At 39.3% G+C, this 12,462-nt stretch overlaps 1 protein-coding gene across 1 annotated transcript in view; it reads right to left on the bottom strand.

The window, feature by feature from the left end:
- NCAPD3 (non-SMC condensin II complex subunit D3) overlaps positions 1-12,462 on the bottom strand; it is a 75,322-nt gene that overhangs the window by 6,363 nt on the left and 56,497 nt on the right. Inside the window, exons 26-32 of the mRNA XM_081274257.1 lie at positions 7,188-7,325; positions 6,742-6,875; positions 6,153-6,352; positions 3,974-4,084; positions 1,868-2,050; positions 1,042-1,208; positions 637-776 (exon numbers count right to left, since the gene is read on the bottom strand). Coding sequence (XP_081130383.1) covers positions 637-776; positions 1,042-1,208; positions 1,868-2,050; positions 3,974-4,084; positions 6,153-6,352; positions 6,742-6,875; positions 7,188-7,325 — 1,073 coding nt within the window. The remainder of the gene's footprint in view (positions 1-636; positions 777-1,041; positions 1,209-1,867; positions 2,051-3,973; positions 4,085-6,152; positions 6,353-6,741; positions 6,876-7,187; positions 7,326-12,462) is intronic.

Raw genomic sequence — 12,462 nt, 5'->3', positions numbered from 1 at the left:
TAAAACCAGTGTTCCTAAGCAAGGAAATAGACATTTGTGCACCATATGACACGGATTATGGATGGTTTGATACTACTAAAACTTTTCAAATATTCATAGCCTTGGCTGGAATAAATCTTACGGATTACCCACATACAAGGGTATATGTGCAAGGATACTTACTGTGACATTACTTACATCAAGAATTTGAAAAACATCTACACTTTCAAGAGGGCAGTAATAAATAAATGTTTTGATCTTTCCAAAATATTGAATGCTATAAAGTTACTGGGAGAAAAGTTTTGCAAGTTCATGAAAAAAACTTTCACTATATATTATTACAAGTGTGTGCAGGGAAGCAGGTTATAAAGCAATGCACACTACGATCCCAATTTTATAAACAAAACATAGGTGTTTGTATGAGGAGTAGAAAGTCTGAAGGACCAAATACCTCTCTACTGTGGGTGAGTTTTAAATTTCACTCTATTTCCCAAACCTCTTAGCATAAATATGCTTGTTTTCTTATCTATAATCCTAAGTACCCATTTAATGTTATTTGTTTTAAAAATAAGGAAACAGAAACAATTTAAAGAGGAATGAGAAGTAGATTATTTTTAAGCCATATGCTCTAAGTCTGGCACCAACCCTAAGGCTTACCACGGCTGCACAGGTTTTCTGGGCTTCCAGAATTTAAAGTGAAAGGCAACACTCCTAGGCTCCGACTGCGATGCCTATTCTTTGATTCCACAGCTTTCTTTACAGAATTCAGGATTGCAATGGTACTCAGGGACATTGGCCTGTGGAGGACAAAATGCCACAGACGCTGACTCTCGGTGCAGACCACAGTGTAGGTGGCAGTGAAACACTGCAATCTCTGCCCACATCCTTTCAAATGCATCACTCATCCACTCTCTTTCCAGTCTCCAAGGGAGGGGTGTGGAGTAAGGTGTCAGAACAAACACAGTGACAAGACTCCCACAGCTGATGCCTGATAGGGACAGAAGAGACGCCTCTAAGAATATCATGAGACTCAGCCTGTCACTGCCTCAGTGGGCTCCCTACCTGGCTTTGGGCATTAACATCTTCAGAGGCCCGGTTTCTGGTGTGTGAGGCAAAGTCATTGTGTGGCCAGTGCTAGACCCAGGTGGTGTAGGCCTGCTTGTGGCTGGGGATACAGTGGCATTTTCTTGGCCACCAGGAACTGGCATTGTGTCTAATTCCAGAGCAACCTGTTAGAGAAGATGAATGGAATCTTTATATGCTATGAACAAGTCCATATGTAATCTATTTTAAAATATACCAGACGTGGGCAAGTACAAGTTTCTCTTCAAAACAGAGAACTATCAGCAAGCTGCCATACAGAGATGCTGTGACATTAAAGAAAAGAAAAAAAAAAAAAAAAAAAAAAGAAGTAAGTTTTCTGTCCTCATCACTTTTTAATGCAATATCTGCCTAGATTCCTCAGGCAGTGGGAATATTGTGCTGCTAATTCGAGCAGCAGCTAAACCCAGATGTGCCCCCCCCCCCCCCCAGGGACAATATGCTTTTAAAAGAGGGAGCTGCAAGAAAGATTGCAACATACTAAGATTCACAGATGTCTAGGAGTCAGTAGTCACTGTAATCAAAGATCAAATAACTTTCCCAAGTTCGCCTTATGGGCTTTCACACAACTATTTCTCCCAACTATTCTTGTGGTTTCCCAGCAAGGTCCTGTGATAGGCCTGTGGGAAGGGAGGCCTCAAGCCACTGGTAGATCCATCACATTTAGCAAAGGAACACAGTGGCAAGATTCAACTCTGACTGACTTCTGGATTTTGGGGAATATTGGAAAACCCTCACAGAGAACAGCCTGGATGGCTGGTCTACCTAAGGTGGGCCTCCCACCTACCTGCATGGCTTCTGCCCCGTCACCATCTTCAGTCATCCTGTTCTCACTGGCCTCTTTGACCAGTTTTTGCTCCTGGACCAGCTGTTCATTATACTTCTTCATGTCGTACTCAAGCTCTGATGCCAGTTGCTTGTCAACTGCAAAGAAATCCTTGATTTCATCCCGATAATCTTGCATCACCTCCTAAAATGAACCCAGAAGCATCCTTAGTGTTTTCATGAATAAAAAAATAACCTGTCAGGGATGGGGTGGCTCAGCAGTAGAGCGCTCGCCTACCACGTGTGAGTCCTGGATTCAATCCTCAGCACCACATATAAAGAAATAAGTAAAAGAAAGGTATTGTGTCCAACATTACAACTAAAAAATAAATAAATAAATATTTTTTAAAAAAGAAATAACCTCTCAGACACAACTTAATTAATAATAATTGAGACAGTAAGACTTCTATTACGGCAGCAGACTGTTTCTATTATAGTAAATAACAAGTTACTTAACATAATGGAATATTCTGAGAAAATACTAACTATAATTATACTGACCACACAAGCAGGTGATCATGAAGTAATATATTAACTAGTCCTTCTGCTCTCTTAGGAATCTTCCTGTCTATCCACCAGAGAACACCAGGTTCCTGATCAGAGAAAGACATGGCCAAGGCTCAGAGACCCTTGCAGTAGAATATAGGAGGCTGTGCAGCCTATAAGCTGCTCATACATCCACATTAGCTTTCCCCACTGCCACACAGGGGATTACAACTAAGGTTCAAATCCCATTTTTTCTGAAGATTTTTTACAGAAAACCCTTTATCACATCTGGGTAAAACCATTCTTGCGTCTTAATGATGGCAGCTAGAAACAAGGGCTCTTGGCTAACAGAAACTATTTCACCTAGCACTATTAGAGAAATAAAAAAATACACTGCAGCTCTAACGAGGAGGAAAGCCTAACAAAGAGAAAGATATCCATCAACTTTTCCAGCTGCCATGAGGAGATTCCACAGATAATGATAAAGCAACCCTGCAAGGTGTCCTCTGGCAAGTGCTCAGAAATAAGAGAATGACATGATTTTCTTAAATGTTTAAGTACTATATTTAGGATGTAAGTACCTTTGCAACTCCACTCCACCCCATCAGTGAGGTTTAAAATAGGATAAAACAAAAATAATTGGAAATTCTCTCTCAATGTAATTTCATTGTATTCTTTTCAGTTTTAGGAAAAAACATATTAGGCACTCAACCACTGATTCACATCTCCAGCCCTATTTTGTATTTTATTTAGAGACAGGGTCTCACTGAGTTGCTTAGCGCCTTGCTTTTGTGGAGGCTGGCTTTGAACTTGTGATCCTCCTGCCTCAGCCTCCCGAGCTGCTGGGATAACAGACATGCACCAGTACACCTGGCAGGAAATAAAATTGAGGAAGAAAAATACATGATGTGAACAGAATAACTCTGCTAAATCAAAAGAAAAATTGCTGCTTTTATTTTTGAGCAATTTTGTTAGTAAGGTCTGAGGCCTCATTTAGGCCAGCCTGCCCTGTTAAGTAAACATATTCTGCCTTTTCTCAGATCCAATCTTCTCCTATAGCAACTCCAGCCCAGGAATGGTGTCCATCTCAAATGGTGCCCCCTACCCATCTAAGTGCATGCTGCCACATGGCAGTGATTTCCTGGTCACATTTGTCTGCAGCAGTGTGAATGGCGAATACCCCACATTGAATACCATAACTGACTTTCACATCATCCTTCATCAGGATGAACTAAAATGATGATTCTGTCCTTGACCTCAGGAGAGAAAGTCCTGGAAATGCAATCTAATCCCATCAGGGATATATATATGCTCAGCCCAGTGAGTCAGCTGTTTACAAACTTGACTGAATGAGAAAAGGAAGAAACAACTTTAGTGGAGCCTTTGGTCAAAATTCCCCATTTGCTCCACAGCAGACACTGGTCTGGCAGGCAAATTTCTAAACAGACCAAAATAAGGTTGCTTCTTTATGTAGCATTTTGTCTTAGTATTACTGCAGACAGTTACACTGGCAGAAGACATTAAGGAAAGAACTTGGAGTTAGGGGATGAAAACAACCACAAAGTTAAAGTTCTTCATTTACCCTGAGATAGTTCATAAGTTCTCGCAAAGCTGGTATCTTTTTTTTCTCCAGCAGAGTTTTCAGGGAGATGATAATCGGAATAATATTTTCTATGAAATTCCTCTTTTGAACCTGCAGAAATACAAACACATGTTTTAAATGTGTAAACTTCTGAAAGTCAGATAAAAACTTTTCCTTAACCTAGTTCTTTTATTATGTTTAATCTAGTACACTAAATGTTTATTTTTGACTTCTGATTATGATACTGGGAATATATAGGACCTACAGTTTTTTTTTTTTCTGGACTTCTTTTAAACATTACCCCTAAATACTCAGGAGGTTTGTAAAGTAGGAGAGGTGGATAAAAACTACTCATATTTCCTAAGTGGAAAAAAAAAGTAAGAAATATGTTGTATAACTTGACAAACATTTTAACAAGTGCTAGGTACTTATGTAATACTTGATTAGTGCATCAAATATTTTGCAATAAATCTTAGAATTAAAAGTATTCATTACAGTAGTCCACATATGTAATATTTACCCTTCTAAACCTGAAAAATACTTTTTGTTTTCACATAAAATCATTAGTATACATTTCTTGCTTGCAAATACTCAATTAAAAAAAAAGTCTTATCAAAGTCCCTAAAATAGGAGGGAAATAGGTATAAATATGAACAATTTAATAATAAAAATGAATCCAATAAGATTATAAGTTTAGCAATAGTCTTCAATGTGACCTAGAGTATCATCAAGCATATTTTATGTCCCAGATACAAAGCTAACTTCTGAGGATAGAGAAATGAAGTCCAAAAATCCTGCCCTCAGGTTGTTTCTAGACCAGTGTGTGTGTGTATGTTGTGATAAATGGTACAAGGTGCCAAGTGCACAGTGTTAAGAAACTCATGTATGGAGAAGGATGCCTAGGAGGGAAGGGGGGTAATCAGGAATGTATACTGGAGGCTTCTTTAAGAGATGACACTTAGGATGTGTGGGAATGAGAAGTGGGTGGGAGAGTGGAGTGGATTGGGTGCTGCAGACGGAAGAACCAGTGTCAAAGGCACATAGCAGGCGTACAGTACATCTCATATCTGAGGATTGGAATGATCAGAGGCAATAAGGGAGGAAACGGTTAGGACAGGGACAGGCATACTAAGAGTTTTGTAGTCTTAAAGGAGAATCAGGGTTTTTTTTTTTTTTTATTCCAAAGATAATAGGAAGCTATCAATGTAGTTTTTAAAGATGCCATTAGTGAGATGTAATGTTTATAAAATAAATTTACCTATTTTTAGAGAATAGTTCCATGAGCTTTGGGTGAAGTATATACTGAGCAACCAATACTACAATTTACTCACGATCCAATACTACAATTTACTCACGATCCATTCCCCCAAAAGTTTCCTGCCACAATTCAGTCTATCTGGCTCTAGGTTATTTGAAGCAGGAGAATAAAATTATCACATTTATACTGAAAGAAAATCTGCTCTGGCAGCAACGTTGGGCTTAGCTTGTGACAGACAGAAACCAGAGACAGCCTTTGTGCTAAGAAAACTACTGGATTTGGCACAGTATTAAAAAAAAAAAAAAAGTCAGAACCAGGGGAAATGCAAAAGAGATAGATTTGTAAGATTAAGCCAATAGGATCTCTCAGCAAGTAAGAGGTGATAAAAGTCTATTCCTTTAGGGTCAACAGCCTTTAGGAGTCAGGTGGGAAATACAAATTGGCCATCCAAGATAGGCATAAGAACTCAGGGTCTGGTAAGGGCTATGGAAACTCAGCTCTTTCCCAAAGTCAGTCAAATTTCACCCTGGTCAAACAAGCACATGCCAGGCATTCCAGACTCCTGCTCTGCATTCTGCTGTAGCATCAAGTTCCCCTTTGGATAATTTCATAGACAATGGTTCCCTTCTCTACAACAGACTGGGAGAAGGAAGAGGCTAATATCAGGAAAAAGAAATGACTAATTGGTTTTGACAGAATAAGTTTGAGACACCTGTGGTACAACCAGATAGGTGAGAGAAATTGAACTCAGGCTCACAAGAGAAACTGGAGCTAGAAACCTGATGAAAGATCATCATCACCTGGGCAAGAGTTAAAGCCTCTGGTAAGAATGAGAGCAGGGCCCCAGTAGAACACCACCAAGATCATTGGGGAAGCCCAGAGGTGTGAGCAGGTCTGCTGAAGGAAGAAGTGCACACACACCTGGGAGATGAGCTTTTTCTGGGCTTCCTGCATGACTACGTTTGCCAAGGCCATGTCATCTTCTTCCATAAGGAGATCCTTATCTGGTTTAGCTCTCATTGCTAAAAGCTTGATCTCCTTTGAGCTGAGGACCTCAAACGTATCTGAGAGTAACTCACTGGCTTCCATGTCCAGGGGCAGGATGCCATCTGCGAAGCATGCTAAGAAAGAGCGCAAGAAACCAGCTTCTGAGAAACATATTAATTTACAGAACTGGGGGTTATCTGGGGCTGTGAGGGAGGTCTGCATGGAGTACAGCTGATAGGGAGTGTGAACAAAAAGATGAATCTTCCTACAGTACTGGCCCACTTGCCACAGGACTGCTATTTCATTTTCAACACAGCATTTCTTCTTTTTCTTTTTTTTTCCTTTTGAGACCGGGTCTTACTAAATTGCTTAAGACTTCACTAAGTTACTGAGGCTAACACTGAACTTGAAATCCTCCTGCCTCAGACTCCCGAGTTGCTGGGATTACAGGCATGCACCACCATACCAGGCTCAGTATTTCATTTTTTAAGCATACATTTTACCCCCCAAACACCAGGCCTACCCAAAATACTAAGGCAGATTTTAGAAGTGATGTTGAATCGCTGCTCATCTGTGAAGTGCTCTAGAAGAAATTTGTAGATTTTCATTCGCCTCTCCTTGTTTGTCTTTCCTTTCAGTGAAAACAGCCGCTTCTCTCTGTGGCAGAACAGCACAATGTTAGGGCATAAAAGTGTGGGAAACAAGGATATAAGACAGCATTTTTATAGCATCCTACAAGCTGCGTACCAAAGGCTCCAGGACAGTAATGAGAATGTCTTCACAGACATCCCCTTTGGACTCTGTTCTTACAACTGAATTTTCTTATGTCATCCTGCCAAGGAAAGTGATGTCAAAATATATGACCAGATTACTACCTGGTCCAAACTTGCATTCAAAACCGCCAAACATCTCCTGAGCCTCACCCAATTCTTACTGAGACAAGGAGAGCATCTAGGCTGCTTCACTGACCTCTCTGACTGAGGGAATTTGTTATACTTCTCGTGCTTCTCATAGTTGTTGAAGTGAAAAATACACTCAATGAAGTGCTGAAAGAACATGACAGGGTTCCTCTTCAGTAACAGGTGAGCCAGGCAAAACTCTCCAAATCTGCAAAGAAGGAAAAGACAAATGAAGGAAACCCATTTATTATTTGTAGACAGCTTCTATAACTATACTAAGAACTCATCAAAACAGAAGAATGTTAATTTCAAATCCATCCAATAAATAGCTTCATCAGATCAAAAGTAAGGAAGAAATTTCTTGTTTTGTCTGTCTCTTCTGAATGCTCTCTTTTGAATCCAAGATCAGTATAAAGACTTTCTCTATCAAGTTTCTTTCAAAATTCTAACAAGGCATTACTTTCCACCTATATTTTGAACAAGGAAAAACAACTAACCCAAAACTGTTTCTTCAAGCAGAGGCCAATGGTCCTCAAGGCTACTGCAGTGACAATGGTCACCTGAAAATAAATACCTGCCCTTCAGTTCCCAATTTCAAGTTTATTGTTCACAATAATGACCCCCCAAAAAAGTGAGTTTATAACTCTTCTAGTTAACAACAAAAGTGTCATAAATTGGGTCAGCAGGGTAACTATTCCCACAAAACCTGACTCTTACTGAGATCTGGGATAACCACAAGCTCTGGGCACTCTCCTTTCACCCATGCTTACAAATCTGGCAGAGGCTTCCAATATTCATGTAAAATGCTTCATATCTGAGAGATGCCACTGGGACTGCAGCAAAATGAAAGGCAAAATTCTGATGGTTTCCAAAGCCAAATGTAATTTCCAAAAACCCTAACTGTTCACCTAAAAGCCACCTGACCATTTCTGTCTTGCTATAATGGTAGGTGAAAGAATGACAAAGCTTTGGGTATTCTTACGGGCCAACCAGAGACTACGTAGGGCTTTCTGTGGTTTATTTACTGCTGAGACAGTGTTTTAATTTCATTCCAGAGCTCAAATGCTACACAGGAGCACTCCTTAGCTCTCCACTGGAAAGGAGCAAACAAGAACGATCCAGACAGCTTGAGCCTGACCTTGCAAAGCATTAGAACTTTGCAGGCGATTTACCTTCCCCCAGTGGTGTTCCTTGAGCTAAGGTTCAACACACACATTAACAAGTCAGAGAAGGTGAAGGTTTAAATCAGTCTGTATACACAACACATACATTAACAAGTCAGAGAAGGTGGTTTAGAAATTATGATGAAAGTAAACCTGACTAAAAATTCTGCTGCAGATAATCACACTTTAACTATTCACCTAGTATACAAGACATAAATATATAAAAACAAAACAACTAAAGAAGCGACTGTATTTAATAAAAGTAATTCTCTAAAGAGAATTCACTTAAGTCCAGCTAGAAGCACCAGTTTGATCTAGGCAGTCAGAATATTCTATACAAACTATGTTGTTTAGGAACCCAGATTTGAAAGGTAAAGGTAATCTTTCTCAAAGGACAAGTTTCATATCAGCACAATTCACAATAGCCAAATTATAGAATCAACCCAGATATCTGCCAATAGATGAATAGATGAAGAAAATGTGGTGTGTTTGTATGTGTGTAATAATGATTTCCTTTTACAAGGCTAGCCCCCCCACACACACACACAATGGAGATTTACTCAGTAATGAAGAATGAAACAATGGCATTTGCTATGATGGATAGAAATGGAGAAAATCATGCTAAGTAAAATAAGGCAGACTCAGAAAATCAAGGGCCGGATTTTTTCTCTCATGTGGAAGCAAGAGCAAAACAAAGGAGAGAATATCAGATATTATGAAGACACCAGGAGGAAAAGAAACAGCAATTTAAGGCTGGGCCAGAGATGTGAAGGACCTACTAGCAAGAGGAGCTTGGTTCTGGGTTGAGAGCCAGGAAGAACAAGGATGGAGGAAAGAACTTGCCTCCAGTTTCCAGTAGAATTCTGGTAGAAATGGGTGGGAGCCCCAGGTTCCACCCTGAGTAGGCACATGCAGACCAGATCAGGAACAGGAGTTCAATAACAGTAGCCTTTGTTGAGCTTCAGAAGGGCATGTGATTTGGGAAGAAATGAGAAAGAAGGCCGATTTTATGTTTTCTACAAGCTGACAATGGAAGTGAATGGACTATATTTCCCCTTTAGCCTTCTTGGGCTCTTTGATCTAGGTTTCAATTCTTAGTAAGAGGATAATGATTTCTTTTTCCAAGGTGAGGCCCACATTTCCCAGCCTCCTAGTATTTTCATTCATTCATTTAATACATGTTCACTTAAGTTTTAAGCTCCCTTTCAGGGTAAGTCCTCTGTTCCTCAGGAAGCCTGTACCATAGTGGGTAAACAGATGTTATACATGCAATCAGTACAAAGTAAGTTGGCAAAAGTACTCTCAAGAAAAAGAAAGCTGGAAGTGGGTGCAGGAAAGGGAGGGGAGTGAGGACTGGCTATTGGTTAAAACAAATGAACACACTGTTCTACCTGATCCAGCTGATAACATGCAGCCTCCCTGGTTACAGCTCCTATATCTGCCTACTCTGCTCTCTACTTCCTGGTATGTTGTTCCTAGTTTCCTTTTCCATTCCAAACCCCAAAATGAGACTCAGAATGTCTACAATGCTCATATAAAGAAGTTCATGGGACATTCTAACTTTTCACTTTCCTGACTTCACTGTTTTCAATGACCCCACATCTTACTCCACATCGCCATTATGCTGCCACATCCTGGACTGTGTCACTCCATGCTACCTTGCCTTTCTAGCTGTGTGATTTCCTTACCTCTTTTGACTTACTGTGCAACTTCACTAAATCCTCTAGAAAGTCAAGTACTTCATTTTTCTTCCAAACTAAGCTGCTATCTTTTCTCTCTTTTCTTTTTCAATGGCACAATACATTAGATAATTTATTTATGTAGCCTTGAACTCTTTGCCCCCTGCCTTTCTGCACTTCTGTTTCAATTGGCCCAATAAACATTCTATTTGCTAAATGGCTATTACCCAATGGTTACTGAGCCACAAGGCCAACATCCATTGGGCAGAGGAGAAAATGTATCACATGATTCTGCAGCTTTGAAATTTGGGTTTATAAGACCAATTAAAAATGTCATATTAATTTGCTCACACCAGAACCTTTATGAAATCAGCTGGATCAGATAAATAAATAAGGTTTGCACTGGTATATCCATATTGAAAAATTAATACAGTTAATGTAAGTAGAAAAGTCTGACTTTAACCTAAAAATCAGGAATGAGACTGTTTTAGTCAGCATTTTTGCTGGTGTAACCAAAAGACTTAATAAGAACAATTTCAGAACTGTTATTTGGCAATCAAGGTTGCAGAGGTCTCAGTACACAGATGGTCAACTCCATTCCTAGTGGCCTGATGTAAAGCAGAACATCCGAGAGAAGTGTGTGGTAGAGGAAAGCAGCTCAGAACTTGACAATCAGGAAGCAGAGAGAGCATTTTTCACAAGAGACAAAATATATACTCCAAAGGCATGCCTCCAGTGACCCACATCCTCCAGCCATACTTTACCTGCCTGTAGTTACCACCTAGTTAATCCTTATTAGTAGATTAACACATGATAGACCCAACCTGATCTTTTCTTAAAATTGGGAGCCATCTCGCCACAAAGCCATGAAAAGATAATTTTGGCTTTACTATAAATTACTGCAAATTCTGAATCTGCTTGGAATGCCTGCCCGTGCCTTGAACTCACCCATGCCTGGCTCTCTGACCAGATAGCAGCCCTCTCTGAAACTTTAGTGACACCTCATAAATATTGGCCTTCCCTGGCCAGACAACGACCCTCTCTGAGGCTCTAATGGTCCTCATAAATTCTGATGTTGGGGCCAGCAAAAAAAATGTAAACTACCATTAGTGTGATGCTTGTCAGAGTTCTGTTATCTGTAACCCCCCTTTGTGTAACTTTCTGGGCTATAAAGCTGGGCTGCAGGAAAACTGGGGTGCTGTCTTGTTCCCGCCGTTTTGGGAGGGAGAGGCAGCCCGGCTGGTCGAAATCACAAGCTTGCTTTAATTTGATTTTAATTGGAGTCAGTGGTCTTTTCTTGCGTCCTGGTCTAACACACACTATTTAGGTTAAGGCGTCATAACCCAAACATTTCACTTCTAAATGTTCCAATATTGTTTCATACATGAGCTTTTGGAAGGCACCTCATAAGTAAAGCTATAACAAAGACTAGTAACTTAAATAACCGTTAGCAAGTAAGGCATCAACTTTTAGAAGCTGAAAATTCTGGTCCACATTTGAACCATTATTTAAACAAACCCAGAATGCAGAAATAAAATGGAAAGATTTAAGAGGGCAGTATTAAATTCTTAAAAAGGAGCTGATAATCTTACCATAGTACAAGGTATTCTTATCTGGTTTTCTTTCTGATTGATGCTCAGTACCTGTATTCATTGGTTGTGCATATATTTTATGCACTGATCAATGTTCTCTTGGAAAGTAAGCTTAAAAACTTTTAATACACATTTATTTTTAACCATTACCTAAAAACATAAAAATTGTATCTATTTACTGGGTACCATGTAATGTTGCAATGCATGTATATATTATATAATGTTTAAATCAGGTAAAACGTATGTATCACCTTTTTTTTTTTTTACATGCACATATAGAAACTGGCAAAAATGGGGGAAAACAAGGAAATACAAGTTAATCAATCAGTCTTACCTCCCAGACTCATCATCTAAGAGCATTACAACACTTCTAATTATGCCTGTGAACTGCACTGTACAAAGACAGCCACTCAAATCAGTGTTGGGAAGCATTAAAAAGGTGGGAAGGAGTGGCATAGCTATTTCATTCCTTTCTTAATTATAATAACAATGAAAAAGAAAAAAAGAAAAAAAAAAAAAAAAAAAAAAACGATAGCCCTAGTTTTTTGCTTCTGGCTCTAGACAGTATTAATTAGACCGTTAACCTTCTGCTACTTTGTTATGTTAAATGTTCCCCCTTTGAAAAATTACACCCAAAGCTTTAAAAGGGAGCAGAAATTCTTCTGTGGAACTCAGACTAAATTATTGGTGGCTATATTTAGAACAGAGGAACCCATTATTTTAAGCTATTTTTAGTTAATGAATTCTACAAAGATCTTTTCCCCAATGTGGTGGCTTTTGCCATGGCATTCAACACCCTACTTTTCAATTATAGACTAGCTTTAAAAAGAATTATTCATACAACAAGCTAGGGTAGCAAATTCTATCAAGATCACTTCTCGACCCCTTGAAAATAAATTTTTAAAATGATT

This window comes from Spermophilus citellus, assembly GCF_964194105.1.
Source record: "Spermophilus citellus genome assembly, chromosome: 2".
NCBI classification, from domain to species: domain Eukaryota; kingdom Metazoa; phylum Chordata; class Mammalia; order Rodentia; family Sciuridae; genus Spermophilus; species Spermophilus citellus.
The sequence above is the reverse complement of the archived record's forward strand: the minus strand, read 5'-3'. Positions and strand labels throughout refer to the sequence as shown.